At 35.9% G+C, this 16088-nt stretch overlaps 1 protein-coding gene across 1 annotated transcript; it reads right to left on the bottom strand.

Moving 5' to 3' along the window:
- Positions 1 to 309: 309 nt before the first annotated feature.
- On the bottom strand, positions 310 to 1222 carry LOC149558287 (TMV resistance protein N-like). The gene is made up of 2 exons (XM_089830737.1): positions 924 to 1222; positions 310 to 808 (listed from the first exon to the last, which is right to left on the bottom strand). Exons 1-2 carry the CDS (start codon positions 1220 to 1222, stop codon positions 310 to 312), a joined length of 798 nt encoding a protein of 265 aa, XP_089686863.1.
- Between the last annotated feature and the right edge of the window lie 14866 nt (positions 1223 to 16088).

Raw genomic sequence — 16088 nt, 5'->3', positions numbered from 1 at the left:
AGCTTATTTTCAGACACTGCATAACATCAGCAAGCTGGATCTTCCTCACTTTCTCCAATTCTAAGCTCCAATAATTCTCATCCCTTCCACAAACATGAGTTCCCAAAACTTTGAGTGAAAGGGGCAAACCTCCGCAGAAGTTTACGAACCTTTCAACAAGTTGCTCACACGGAAAGATTGGATTCTTTCCGCCGAAAACATGACTGCGGAAGAGTTCTTTAGCATGATTGCTGTCCATTGTTCTCATTTGATAAAAATTACTGATTTCTATACCTATTAACACACCTTTATCACTGGTTGTGACAATAACTAAGCTACCATGACTGAGAAGGTCCTGAAATAAAAGGGCATGTAGCATGTAATTAACTGGTCTTCGTGATCGATATCATCTAGGATTATAAGGAACCGCTTGTCAGATCCTGCTCTTGTCAGGCTATCCTTTAGCAGTTGAGTCCCTTCATCAATATGAAGAAATTTCTTCCCTTTATGAAACAGGTCTTTCAGAAGCTTTCGTTGCAAGGCCTGCAATTCGTGTTTCGCGTGCGATTCTCTCACATCATACAGAAAATAAGAGGCATTATAATCTGAACGCTTCCTGTTGAAGATTTCTTTAGCAAGGGTAGTCTCGCCAGAGCCTCCGAGTCCAAAGATCCCTACAATCTTTACCCTCTTCTTCGCTGGCTCATCAAAGTTCCTTTCAAAATCTCGTACTAGTTCATCCAGTCCAGCTGGATATATCGTAACATGTAGCGGTGTCCTCGATTTTATTTCCTTCTCCACAATGGACACAATCTTTTCACACAGATCGCTAAAACCAGAGAACATTACTAGTAGAAGTTCTTTAGATAAAACTTTGCGATAAGGTGAAATAAATAGCATTTACAATGGGAAATATATGAATTCAAAGAACATAGTAAACGTACTCTTGACCACTGCAAAGTTCAAAGCCAAACACATTTGAGGCAGATTTAAGGGACATTTTCCATCCATCCAGCTTATGAAGCTTCCTGCCTTTCCGTTCATATTCAGAAAATGCCGTAGCATACATTCCTTTGTGAGTATTGCGAAGATGAGAAAGCTTGACACCATAGAATACAGGAATGAAGAGAGAGCCTTTATGATCTCGTTGGCGTAGCATCAGATCAAGCTCGTCTAAACACCATGAGAAGTATGCATATTCCACATTTTCACAATGAGGCATGGAAGAGGAAGAGGAAGCCATTAGTGCGAAGATAGCAGTGCAACTTTCTGAGCCAAAGCTGTTTGGATTTGAGTAAATGATACAATAGCCCTTATCGGTGGATAATATACACATGCGACTCTTTAGGTGTACAAGTTTAACAAAAGTCCAAGATGCCCACACATAAAGGTTAATTTTAAATAATATGATATAAATAATAATAAATTCTTCAACTTGGGACATTTCTTCCCGTACGACAAACTTTCCTATTGAATATCACTTTCCTTTCGATCAGTCTAGTCAAATGTCTTGAATTTAAAATTTAAAATCAAAAAATTAAAAATAAAAATAAAAATAAATTAAAAAAACTTTAATCGGGCACTAAATTAATCATTCAATCGCAACATAGCCATCAACCTAGAGGGATCTGTTCTTATCTTTTCACTCGTCTCGTCTCAATTCTACGTTGTTGACATCCTTTTATGTGGTATTGCAATACGGAGTTTGACTTTGTCATATCTAAAGTGAAGATGAAGATATTCAAGGAAAAAGGGATTCACATAATTTTGTAGGTGCACATTGGAGTGAAAGATGCTTCGTAATGAGATACTCTCTCAATTAAGAACTTATATTTATAGGAGCTTCAAAAAAGAAAATTAAAGATTAAATATATTTGTTTTGTGTAGACTTAAAGTTGAAAGTTTAAGTTTTATAGAAGGCATATAAAAAATAGGTTTCTTTTATTTTTTACCTATTGTGATAGGTCAATTTATCATATTCTAGTATTAATAATTATAATTTAATCTTTACTAGGGACGTGAGAAAACAAATGATCTGCAAGTTGCACTAGTGAAAGTCAAATCAAAGTTCTTAGAATTTAAAGTTTAAAGCCAAAATTCTCATTCAATTGGAAAGAAAGAAAGATGAAAGATAATACTTTACATCATGCAAGTTTGACTTTTTTTTCCCTTAGAAGGATTTGTTTGAAATAATCAAACATTGCTTGTGAGTAAAGTCAATTAAATTCGTAGTTAGACTTAATGTTCATTATTAATCCTGCCTATTTATAGGCGGAGACTATTGTTTTCAGAATGCTTATACCATTAATTTCTTTCGAAAACAGTGCAACTTAAAATTATTTTTCATAGTTTCTATAATGTTCACTGTGCCTTTATTTTTATTTTGAATTATTGAATGAATATTTCTCTTTTCTTACTAGCTCTTGCTATTTTTCCTAGGGGTTTTATTATTTTTCACATTCAAAAATTCTATATTTTTTTCCCTCTATACGCTTATTAGCCTTTTTAAAGGTGAGACTAATGTTTTTGGAAGGATGAAATTAATCTGAAAAGGTACCAACGTATTTTAAATTTAGCAGCAAGATTATCCGGGCCTGCATCCATGTTAAAAAGTTATGTGACCCCATGCCATTATTTGTCAGATAGCGGTCCACGTTCTCTGTCAGTAGCCTGACCATACTGGTCACATCTGGTAAATTGAACATTGAATGAAAATGAGTTAACATTCCCATGTATTCATTTGGTGACGTGGAAACCTCGGTGGAAATTTAAAACCATAAATATATACATGGTGGCGAGGAGGATAAGACTCAAAGTAGATGAAGTGAAAGAATCTCAGATAACGAAGGAGGAATGCAAGAGTATGTCTTTGTTGAAATCAGATTTTGTGTGACATGAATCTATTGGTTTGTTTTTCACTTTAATTGCTAATTTAATGATATTATTTTTTGTTTTTGGGTGGATTTAAGATAATTTAATTTTTTCTCTATGATTTTGTTGGTGGGGTTTGTTTCTTTTTGTAGACTGTCTATTTCAATTTTATATGTCTAATTTTGAAATATTATCTAATTTTTTAATTTAAAAGATTTGAATATGTAGTGGAATAGGATGAGAAATATGAAATATAAGATTTCAACATGTATCAATCATATTATATTTTAAATTTCAATAAATAGTTACTTACATTAAAATATAATGATAAATGTCAAATTTAAACATAGTAGCTTTTGCTTTTTTTTCTTCAAAGATTTGAATATATGGACTAATTCGATGAGATAATATGTAATTTATGAGTTCATTATGAATTTATTATATTTCTTTTTAATTTATTAAAATTATTTATAATAAAATAGAATGACAAATGTGGAATCTATTTTCAGCGGTCATTTTTTCAAGTCAAATTTGAAAGGTACAAATTAACTAGATTTTAACTAGATACATGTGTTTTAATGTGAGTCGTTGAGAGGTACTTTTTGGAATTGGTTCACTCATGTCCTATTAAACTTATCTTTTTGTCACATAAAATTTTATTTTGCTACATCTCATAAATTATACTTTTACAAATTGAACATAATCTTCAATAATAAATAATTTATTGATATATTTATATATTACAATTTAATATATTTGATATAATCTTCAACAATAATATATATTTTAAGGTGAAATAGTTTCAAATTATATATATATAGAACTATTAAATTTGAAACTATTTCACCTTAAAATCTTTGCATTCTATCCTTTTGCATAAGGCAGGACTAAAGCTCATCAGAGCTCTTGTTGTTTATTGAGATAGTTCCATTTGAGAGTGATTTTAATTTGTGTAAATCTAATGATAGTTTATTGAAATTTTGATACAAAATAAAAAATGTCAAGGGAGGAAATTTTCTAGAGCATAGGAACTCTTTACATGTCTCTAGCTTGAGACCCAAAAGAATTTACAATATTTTGAGATAAATGTGCTTAATAAGGTGCATTTTAGTCGTGAATATTCGTAATTTTGTGAATTTTAGAAAAAAAATTGCTAGTAATTTGGCTCATAATTTAAGATTTAATGCAACCTAAATCGCCACATTATTATTAAATTTAGTTCTAAAATATTTAAAACTGTTCAATAATTTATTTTATTAAAAAATTTAAACTCAAAGATTTGCCACAATATTCGATACATGATTAGATTTGATTCACCTAAATATTATATATTATCAAAGAAATTAAAATTAATTCACCAATAATTATCATAATTATTAGTTACTTTAGGGATATATTACCAATATTTAGTTTTCACTGTTGATTTAAAATATAATGTAATCATCCTCATAATTTTCATGAGATAAAACATGTTCAAATTTAATTTGTAATATTCCATGACGATTAGCGAACTTCCTATTATTATTGAGATTCATCAATATTTTCTACTCAAAAAATATGATTCCAAAATAATCGCCAATGTAAATAATATTTAAAATAAAAAATTTGAGAGATTAGTCGATAAAAATAATTTGGTTTTTCAAAATAATGAAAGATTCGCCAATAATTTATATCTTTTTCTAGAGGGGGGGGTTTCTTAAAGTTTACCTTGGTACTTAAATTGATGATAGTCTTTATCATGCCAATCATAGATCCCTATATGTATATCAACATAGTTCTCCTAGGTCCCCTAGGTTCCTTGACATTGCTACTAGAAATGCATAACATAAATCTATAATAATGTAACTAGGCCATCATGAAACCATGAAAAGGTTCACAATATGATTTGGAAGAAGGTGAGAATCCCAATGATGATGAATAATTATAGGTTGAAGAATAACCAAAAGAGTAGTTGCATGTGTGTATACCACCATCAAAGCATAAGAAAGAAGATGTAGAAAAAAAGAAACACGATGAGCCAATATCTCCTTCACGTTATGAACATAGAGAGGAAACTCTAGAAGAGAAAGAGGGAGAGATGTAGGTTAGACCATCTATTATTAATATTGCTCCATGTATGAACCACTCATAATTAGATAAAAGCCCACTAGGATCGCTAATGTAATTTGAACCTAGAAGAGGATGTATACAAAAGAAAAAGATGTTGACCTATCTCCATCAGGTCAAGCATTCCACAACAGGGAGCCTAGCCAGGAAATGTCAACATATTTCTTACGTGAGAAGAAATATATGTGATAGTTAGAAAGAATAGACCCTACTAGGTGACTATGTTATGGAGTAGTTCAAAAAGTATTGGTAGTATTAGGAGATAGTCAAATCATTAAATATACATAGGAAGATGAGACCCAATTTCAAGGTTTGCATGAATAAAATAATATTCTTGAGGACTATATTTCTCGAATAATTGGTTCATTGCCTAAAACTATCCCAACTCTTCATTTTAGGAGGCACTTGAAAGGAATGTGTTTTTTTTTAATATCATGATTTTGTTTTTTTTTGTTGAATCTAGGGTTTTTTTGAAAAAATATTGTTAAAATTAAGGTTTTTTTAGATATATATTATGTTTTGCAATTCAATAAGAATCGCTGATCAACATGATGACACTGAAGTAGGGAATAATATTCCTCATAACCCCCCACCAAACAATCCAGTGTCCCCACAAAACCGTCCACCAAATGATCCTCTACCCCCTCAAAACCCTCCTCGAATTGAGGATTTGATAAATGAAAATCTCACTGAATTGAGGGGTTTGTAAAGAACATATAATAATATACCTGCATTGGCTCCTGTGTTATCCACATTAAACACCATAGTGGATAACATTGAAACCCTTACGAACCAACAAAATGCCGCTCTTTGTTGGTGTGATAAAATGCATGAGATGTTTGATGATGGTTTGGACTATGATGAGGTTGCGGCCCTCAATATAACCAAAGAGGATTTGGCTAGCCTTTTTGCAAACCCGAAAATGGGTGTTGGCCTGATTTTTCACCATTCAAAATTTTTGCATATTACAGTGAAAATTCAGCTGCTTATTCAAAATTAGGGTTGTGTTTCAAGATTTGTTTTCCCTAAATGAAAACCCTTAATTTCATGTTACCCTAATGTTTCTTGTGCTCCATATTTCCAAGGGTAGGGTTTCATTTTTTTGAATTCAAATAGGCGCGGGAAGTTTTAGTCCTTTTAAAATATTCTATTTTCTGAGTATATTTGTTAAAAATTCTTTTTCTCAACCGTTTTACCTTAGTCACCTTTGTTCTAACCATGGTTATTTTCTTAAGTATTGGTGAAACATCTTAACTGTGGTGGTGTATTTGGGCCGACTATTGATCTCTCCAAGATCAACGGTGGGCACATGCCCGCAAGATGAAAATACTTAAGGTTTAAGTAAAGAGGGCAAGCACGTTCATGCCACGTAGCACTTGGTGACGTTGAGCTTTCAAATGCACCGCAAAGACTAGAGAATGTCAGAACTTTTCAGAATATTTGCAGAATTGTCAGAGCACGTGCAACTTTCCAGCAATATCATTGGTCAAATCATACAGTGGGTTCACTTTTGGGCATCACATTTATACACCATTGATCTTTGGAAGATCAATGACGGGTGCTTTACCACTTGATGAAGGTGTAAAGTTTTTAACTAAAGTGAGCAAGTGCCCTAGTGACACCTGTCCATGATGATGCCACAGAGGATATTCGTGCAGTTCAAAGGGCATGGGTTATGTACACTGTTGATCTCTCCAAGATCAACGAGTAGTGCATGCTTGCATTTTCAAGATGCTCGACAGATAAATATTGTGGGTATGCACCCTCGTGATGTGTGGCATGTGTGACATCATGGGCCCACCTTTCGCAGAAGATAATAATAGCTCGTCTTTCGTGCTGGTTGTCAGATGAGATGGAATGCAGAGAAAGTGTTTCATTGGTCTGTTCAAGCTGACTAGGTGTACAGTCATGCAAAATTTATGATCGCCATAGATTAAAGGAAGATCCATGGTCCGCACTTGCTCGACTTTTAGATAATGCAAGAAAGCACCCTTTCGACATGTAGCCGAGGGTCCGAAAGCTTTAAGGCTTTTTGTTTTTTTTAAGGAAGTCGTCCGATCTTCGGGAGATCAACAAGTCAAATTCAAATTTGAAGTGCAACATGGAAATAAGGCAGAGGAAATAAATGTTATATAAAACCAAAATTCAAAATGGTTTTCAGCGCATAGATTTTCAACTAAAAACTTTGAATAATTTTTAAAGTTTTATATCATTAAACTATATAGCTTTTTAAATTATTCAATATGCTCTTTTTAGTTTGGGAGCCAGAATTTTGAAATAATCTCAGGGGGGCAATTTTTGTCCAAAATGTACAATATAATATACCGTTGGAATCGACAAGAAACAAACTTTTCATTTTCAAGATCAGATTTTGTGCTGGTGTTAGCTGGTAGCAGCTACAAGAAATCTTGTATTCCGGAGAGCTTCTCAGTGAAATATGCAGATTTAATGTTGCAGATGAAATTGCAATCAAATTTGGCCATGATTTCATTATTTTTGACTTCTCCAGAAAATTAAAGGATGAATTGAATGTTTTTGAGGGTGTTTGAAAGTAATTGTGTTTTTGGCAACAATGCAAGTGAATTACTCGACAAGGGAAAATGTGACCAATTGGATCAGATTTCAAGCTTCAACATTGTTTATGAGGAATTCTTGATATTTCTCCATGAGATATTTTGCTACTTGTTTTAATGGGGATATCAGATATTTTGGCATCATTTATGGTTTTCAATTGCAGGTAGATGAGGAACTTCAGTTTCAGCAACTTTAGATTGATGATTTTTTCAAAGGGGACACATGTCAATTTCACCTTCCATATTTTGAAAGATCTTCTCTCCTATAAATCTTCCTTTTCTTCTTGTTGTAAGGGTTCCAATTCTTTGAAGATTTTAGGAGGATTGTAAGACCAGTCTGGTTCCAATGTCCTAAGATTTTCTCACAGTTGTGATACCAATTTTCATAGTGTTCCTCTAATATGAACATCAGTATTATATTCTTTTTCAGTCATTTTTTATATTACACAGTCATTCTTTTTGTATTTGCTAAGTTTTGATCTTCAGATGATGTATTGCTTTCAATGAAATTAATGCAAGAGTTTCATTTTCCTTAGTTTCATTATGATTCTCATCTCCTTCTTCAGTTATTTGCAATCTTTTGTGTTTTAGAAAAAAGAGCTTAAACTCAATTACAGTCCTGAAAGGTTGTATGTCAGAATAAACTTGTTGTTGGAACAAAGAAACCAAGTAAATGCTTGCTTATACTGACAGGATTGTGGGTTGCACCAGAAGGATTTCATCATAAGTATGAGAGTGGTTATGAATGTTGATGTCTGTTTGCAAGTCAAATAGATAGATCAGATGCCTGAATATATGAGTATACTTTAGGTATCCATATGCATGTTAAGGTTTGGTTGATGCCCAATGGATAAGGGACTGGTCAGCTTGAAGGATATATGTTCTCTGCTATTGCATACCTAGTTATGCTGAGAAATCAAGCTTTAAATGAATATCAATTTCCCATATTATGTATTGAAGAGATAGAAGTGTAGGTCATGGCTTATTTTTTGTTAATTTCTTTGGTTGTACTTAGCTACTGCAATCAGGAAGTTTGTCAAAAAATCATAGAAGATATTGACCATTTCTACTATAGGGGATAGTCTTGCAGAGAGAATATCAAGTTAATAAGATAGATCCCTTAGGTTTTCCCACCTTGGCTTAGCAAAGCCTAAAGAGAAGTGATTCTGGATGACTTTGTTAATTGGTCCAGAACTGAGATTTAGCCTTGCTGAACATAGGATTTAGCTCATCCTTAGGCTTTTCCCTAGTCTTTGTTTCTTGGTATCAGGTTTAAATATACCTGATATGTTCTTTACAATAAAGAACTCCAACAATGGGTATACCAGTCGACCCAAAAAAATCCAAACTATCAATTAAATGGTGCACAAATGATGCCATACATGCAAACTTTTGGGATCGTTGGTGGATGGTCTTTGATATCCCTCCACATAGCAATTTAGACATGCCATTTTATTTTCTTAGAAAATTATATGCAGAATTTGTGTTGAAACTTAAAGTGAACTATTGGAGCATGAAGCCCAACATGGTGTAGGACTAGGAGCTCCTTAGGATGAATACTCTTCCCAGTGAAAGAAAGCTAGCACTTTTTTCCCCCCACTAATATCTCCCCCCCTCCTCGAGTGCAACATCCAGATATTATGGCAGAGGCTAGCTCTCAAACCATTAGAGTCATTCATAAGCTGAGTAACCTAATGATATCTAGCTAGGTCAGTCCTACCTCCTCGTGTTGATGATGCTGGTGCCAGTTCATCATCAGCTATCTCATCACACGTTTGTGTGCCTCACACTTTCATTTCATTTAAGAATATTTTCCTGGGTCCCATAGGTGATCTTCCTGAGTATCATTTTGTATTAGATGAGCATACACTAGACACACGCGTAGAGACTACAGACCCTGATGTGAGAGAGGAGGGGAATGCAGAGGCATGGACTCCTTCAATGTTGGTACGTGTATACATTTTTTTGTTATCACATATGCAATTTAAAGATAATTTTTATAATAGTGTAATTTTAATTTTTAAGCCATACTGACTTATACATGTATGTGATCTTCATTCATGTTTAGTTGATCACCGAGGAGGAGCTCAGATAGATTGATGATGCCACACTCTCGACCATTTCATTTGGCCTTGAGACATCTACAGTACATTATTTTGTGTTCACATTATTTTTTCTGTTTGATATTGTAGCATATATGGTTGCTAATCTTTCTTTTATCTTGCAGGTACCACTTGTCCCAGGGGGACAAAGTGCAGGGGATGAGCCAGCACACATTGACAAAGGAAAGGCAATTAGGTTCTTTCTATTTGATTAAATATCGATGCATTCTTGTAAAATGTTTGTGGCAATGAAATTTAATTATATTCTTTATTGTATATAGGGCGTGGCTACTACTAATGAGCATGTACAGATTTTGCATCGTAGATGATCAGGCATTTCCATTCGCATTGAGAGCCCCATTGTATGTATAAGTATCATTTTCTTTTTATTTTCCTTATCTTCATAAATAAATTCAAAACTGATTTCTATAACATTAACAACTATTATTTTGTATCTCATAGGAGACTCCTAGTGCACATGAGGTCCGATGGGAGAGTTATGTAGATTTGATGATGTGGCCACTCTATCCTGAGGAGGAGCCTACAATAGTAAGTTGTAGTTTGAATTCATGATTAAATATGTTATAAAGTTAGCATGCTATGAATTATAATGTTATAGTTTAAGTTGTAGATTCATCTGACAAACGTATTTGAACATACACAGCCCACAATTAGCGAGGTACAAGCATTGCCAAGGGTATACAAGAGGAATCCTGACCGGTGCAGGAGGTCAACGAGAGAGGTATTTATTATAAAATTTTGATAGTATAAATATTCATTACAAAAAATATCATTATGCATTTGAGTAATTCAATGTTAGATACAAAGAATCATATAAATTTAGTAATCTAACTTTGGGTTTTCCTTTTCTGTTTATGTAGGAGGCATCTGATCCACCTAGTGCAACAAAGAGGCTACATTTTGATCATCCACCAGCACCCTAGGATAGTATAGTTGTCATAGGATGCATCATGAGACATTTTGAGATGGCATATGCCACATTGTATATAGAAACATTGATATTATACAGATTTTGATGGCATGATCAGCCACATTTTGTATATGGATCTATGTATTTTGATATATATTTGAGTACTTTGTCTATGGATACATGATCTTTGATATATATTTGTGTAAAATTTTTTCTATGGATACATTTATTTTGATATATATTTTTGTCATTTATGTGCACAATGATATACATATTAATTTAGTATCTAGTATTGTTCAATTTATCATAGATCATGTGTAATGTTCATGTTTATGGAATATCATTAATTTTGATTATGTTTGTTATATTTGATTCAAAAGCAATAATTTTTGAATAGCATTTTAACAACCTTTATTATCAAATTTGGATGCAATGTTTAATTTGAAGTGCTATCATGACATAAACACACTTGTTAACCTCCTACACAAGGTTCAGATAACCCCAAATCTAATTTTAAACTCCACCTTCAACCTTGAAACTAACTCTTTCCTTCAAATATAATCTCAACACAGTTAAGGACTCCACTCCTCAACCATGGATTCTATTCCCAACCACAAATTCATTCCTAGATTCATAATCTTTGATAACTAGAACTTCACTTTGTTACTATCCTCATACTACAACTTTTCAATTTCAACATAACCTCAAAATATCTAAACTTAAGAGACTTGATCGGACGGTTCATCAATAGCCCTCATGAGCTTCAAGTTATTTTAGGCCTCAACATCACCATCCTATTGCATTCAACATTTCATTGATAGCCCTCACAAGCTCCAAGTTATGACCCTCGAAAGATCGACCTCGAAATGCACTTAGAGCACCTTGGAGACTCCTCGATATGAGGTGGCAACGAATGATGGATGCTCTCTATGGCCAAAAAAAGGGTGTCACTAAGGTTCACCCACCCACTCGGAGCTAATGGCACTGACGATTCAATGCCAAGATTAGCGGTTTCAAAGTTATGCTCTAGTGCACCTATGAACTGAGGCACACTATGAGTTTTGGCATCGAGCGAGATCGTTGTGCCGAATCCAAACGGAATGTGATCTCTCAAAAATGAGATAGATTATTTTAAGTATCAACATCACCATCCTGTAGAATTTTATGTTTCATCGATATCCCTCATGAGCTTCGAGTTATGACCCTCAAAAGATCGACCTCAAAATGCACTTAGAGCACCTTGGAGACTCCTCGATACGAGGTGGCCACGGATGATGAATGATCTTCATGGCTGAAACAAGGGTGTCACTAGGGTTCATCCACCCTCTCAAAGCTAATGGCACTGATGATTTGATGCCAAGATCAGCGGTTTCAAAATTACGCTCTAGTGCACCTATGATATGAGGCACACTACAAGTTTTGGCATCGAGCGAGATTGCTGTGCCGAATCCAAATGAAATGTGATCTCTCAAAAATGAGATAGGTTATTTTAGGTATCAACATCATCATCCTATAGAATTTTATTTTTTATCAATAGCCCTCACGATCTCCGAGTTATGACCCTCGGAAGATCAACCTCGAAACGCACTTAGAGCACCTTGGAGACTCCTCGGTACGGGGTGGCCGCGGATGATGGATGCTCTCTGTGGCTAAAAAAGGGTGTCACTAGGATTCGCCCGCCCACCTAGAGCTAATGGCACTAATGATTTGATGCCAAGATTAGCAGTTTTAGAGTTACGCTCTAGTGCACCTATGAACTAAGGCACACTACGAGTTTTGGCATTGAGCGAGATCGCTGTGCCAAATCCAAACAGAATGTGATCTCTCAAAAATGAGATAGACTATTTTAGGTATTAGCATAACCATCATATAGAATTTTATGTTTCATCGATAGCCCACACGAGCTCCGAGTTATGACCCTCGAAAGATCAACCTCAAAATGCACTTAGAGCACCTTGGAGACTCCTTGGTACGAGGTGGCCACGGATGATGGATACTCTCCTTGGCCAAAACAAGGGTGTCACTAGGGTTCACCCGCCCACCCAGAGCTAATGGTACCGATGATTCGATGCCAAGATCAGTGGTTTCAGAGTTACGCTCTGGTGCACCTATGAACTAAGGCACACTGTGAGTTTTGGCATCGAGCGAGATCGATGTGCCGAATCCAAATAGAATGTGATCTCTCAAAAATGAGATAGGTTATTTTAGATATTTGCATCATCATCATGTAGAATTTGACATTTCATCAATAGCCCTCATGAGCTCTGAGTTATGACCCTCGAAAGATCGACCTTGAAATGCACTTAGAGCACCTTGGAGACTCCTTGGTACGTGGTGGCCGCGGATGATGGATGATCTCCATGGCTAAAACAAGGGTCTCATTAGGGTTCACCCACCCACCCAGAGCTAATGGCGTTGATGATTCGATGCCAAGATCAGCGGTTTCAAAGTTATGCTCTGGTGCACCTATGAACTGAGGCACACTACGAGTTTTGGCATCAAGCGAGATCGCTGTGCCGAATCCAAATGGAATGTGATCTCTCAAAAATGAGATAGTTTATTTTACATATCAGCATCACTTTCTTATAGAATTTGATGTTTCATCGATAGCCCTCATGAGCTCTGAGTTATGACCCTTAGAAGATCGACCTCGAAATGCACTTAGAGCACCTTGGAGACTCCTCGGTACGGGGTGGCCGCAGATGATCGATGCCCTCTGTGGATGAAACAAGGGTGTCACTAGGGTTCACCCGCCCACCCAGAGCTAATAGCGCTGATGATTAGATGCCAAGATCAGCCATTTCAAAGTTACACTTTGGTGCACCTATGAACTGAGGCACACTACGAGTTTTGGCATCAAGCGAGATCATTGTGCCAAATCCAAACAAAATGTGATCTCTCAAAAATGAGATAGGTTATTTTAGGTATCAACATCACCATCTTGTAGAATTTGACCTTTCATCAATAGCCCTCATGAGCTTCGATTTATGACCCTCGAAAGATCAACCTCAAAACGCACTTAGAGCACCTTGGAGACTCCTCAATACAGGGTGGGCACGGATGATGGATGCTCTTTGTGGAAGAAACAAGGGTGTCACTAAGGTTCACCCGCCTACTTGGAGCTAATGGCACTGACGATTCGATGCCAAGATTAGTGGTTTCAGAGTTACACTCTGGTGCTCATATGAACTGAGGCACACTACAAGTTTTGGCATCGAGCGAGATCACTGTGATGAATCCAAATGGAATGTGATCTCTCAAAAATGAGATAGTTTATTTTAGGTATCAGCATCACCATCTGGTAGAATTCAACATTTCATCAATATCCCTCATGAGCTTCCAGTTATGACCCTCGAAATATCAACCTCGAAATACACTTAGAGTACCTTAGAGACTCCTCGGTATGGGGTGGCCATGGATGATGGATGCTCTCTATGGCTAAAAAAAGGGTGTCACTAGGGTTCACTTGCCCACCCAGAGCTAATGGCGTTGATGATTTGATGCCAAGATCAATAGTTTTAGAGTTACACTCTGGTGCACCTATGAACTGAGGCACATTGCGAGTTTTGGCATCAAGCGAGATCGTTGTGCTGAACCCAAATGGAATGTGATCTCTCAAAAATGAGATAGGTTATTTTAGGTATCAGCATCACCATCCTGTAGAATTTGATGTTTCATCGATAGCCCTCACAAGCTCAAAGTTATAACCCTCGAAAGATCAACCTCGAAAAACACTCAGAGCACCTTGGAGACTCCTCGGTACATGGTGGCTGCGGATGATGGATGATCTTCATGGCCAAAAAAAGGGTGTCACTAGGGTTCACCCGCCCACCTGGAGCTAATGGTACTGACGATTCGATGCCAATATTAGTGGTTTCAAAGTTGCACTCTAGTGCACCTATCAACTGAGGCACACTGCGAGTTTTGGCATCGAGCGAGATCGTTGTGCCGAATCTAAAAGGAATGTGATCTCTCAAAAATGAGATAAGTTATTTTAGGTATCAGCATCACCATCCTGTAGAATTCAACATTTCATCGATAGCCCTCACGATCTCTGAGTTATGACCCTCAAAAAATTGACCTTGAAACGCACTTAGAGCACCTTGGAGACTCCTTGGTATGGGGTGGCCATGAATGATGGATGCTCTCCATGACTGAAAAAAGGGTGTCACTAGGGTTCACCCACCCACTTGAAGCTAATAACGCTGACGATTAGATGCCAAGATCAACAGTTTTAGAGTTACGCTTTGGTGCACCTATGAACTGACGCATACTGTGAGTTTTAGCATTGAGCGAGATCGTTGTGCCAAATCCAAACAGAATGTGATCTCTCAAAAATGAGACAAGTTATTTTAGGTAATAGCATCACCGTCTTGTAGAATTTGACATTTCATTGATAGCCCTCACGAGCTCTGAGTTATGACCCTCGGAAGATCGACCTTGAAATGCACTTAGAGCACCTTGGAGACTCCTCAGTACAGGGTGGCCGCGGATGATGGATGCTCTCCATGCCAACTTATCAATGCAAAAAGTTCACTCTTCAACCATTTGGTTCTATACTACACGTGGAAAATCTAAAAAATGCATTGGAAATAAAAATTTCATTATTGATTTGAGAGCAAGTACAATGTGCTTCTTCAATCTATCTCCTCCTTCAAAAGCTCAGAGCCTATATAGGCTATTTATAACTGATTCAATCAACCTATGAACAATTCTAGCCATTAGGAGTTAGATTTTGAAAAGTTGTCAAGAAAAAATTTTGCGCTAAGACAAGTTTTATTGCAAATTTGTTTGCAAATGGACTCTAAAAACTCCTAGGGACCTTAATAATGTTCTAAACATCTAGACTTACCAAAAAAACATGGAATTTACCAAAATCCCACTTTATTGGACCAATTGATGCCCAAGGGTTATAGTTGCACCATGGGGTCTTGTGTCCATTACAAATGTGGATGGTCATAAGGAGATCATTAGATCTATCCGTAGACTTTATTACATCAAGAAAAGAAAAAAGATTGGGTGCTCTGCACTAGTGTTCCATGTATTGATGTGATAAAAAAGTGCATGGAATGGTTAGTGATTGTGCATACCTCATGTATGTGTTACTTGAATTTTTTTTTTTGATGATATGTGGTTGGTATGTGATCGATTAACAAGCTTTCTTAGCATGAGAATTGTTGGATAACCAATCAATTTTCCTACTAATTCAAATGGGTGTGCCTAAGGGCTCAACATGTTTGGGTGATATTGAATCCACACAAAAATCACTTGCTCTTCTAGAGATGCTAAAGGGTGTATGCAAAGGGACTAGCATCCTTTAATATTGTAGAATTTCATTTTTGTGCATTTTTATGGATTATTAAAAAAACCTACCAAAACAAAAATTAGAATGTGCAACTAGTTTAACTTGTCTTTTTCATTATTACAAAAAACCATATACAAAAAAAAGTTCACATTTTACATCATAATACATGATAAATCTTAGGAATTCTCCCCAATACCAACCCCCCCCCCCCCCCCCCACTC

Source organism: Cupressus sempervirens, chromosome 5 (assembly GCF_028749045.1).
Source record: "Cupressus sempervirens isolate cs-2001-9-10 chromosome 5, ASM2874904v1, whole genome shotgun sequence".
Taxonomy (NCBI): domain Eukaryota; kingdom Viridiplantae; phylum Streptophyta; class Pinopsida; order Cupressales; family Cupressaceae; genus Cupressus; species Cupressus sempervirens.
This window is presented reverse-complemented; position numbering and strand designations above follow the sequence as displayed.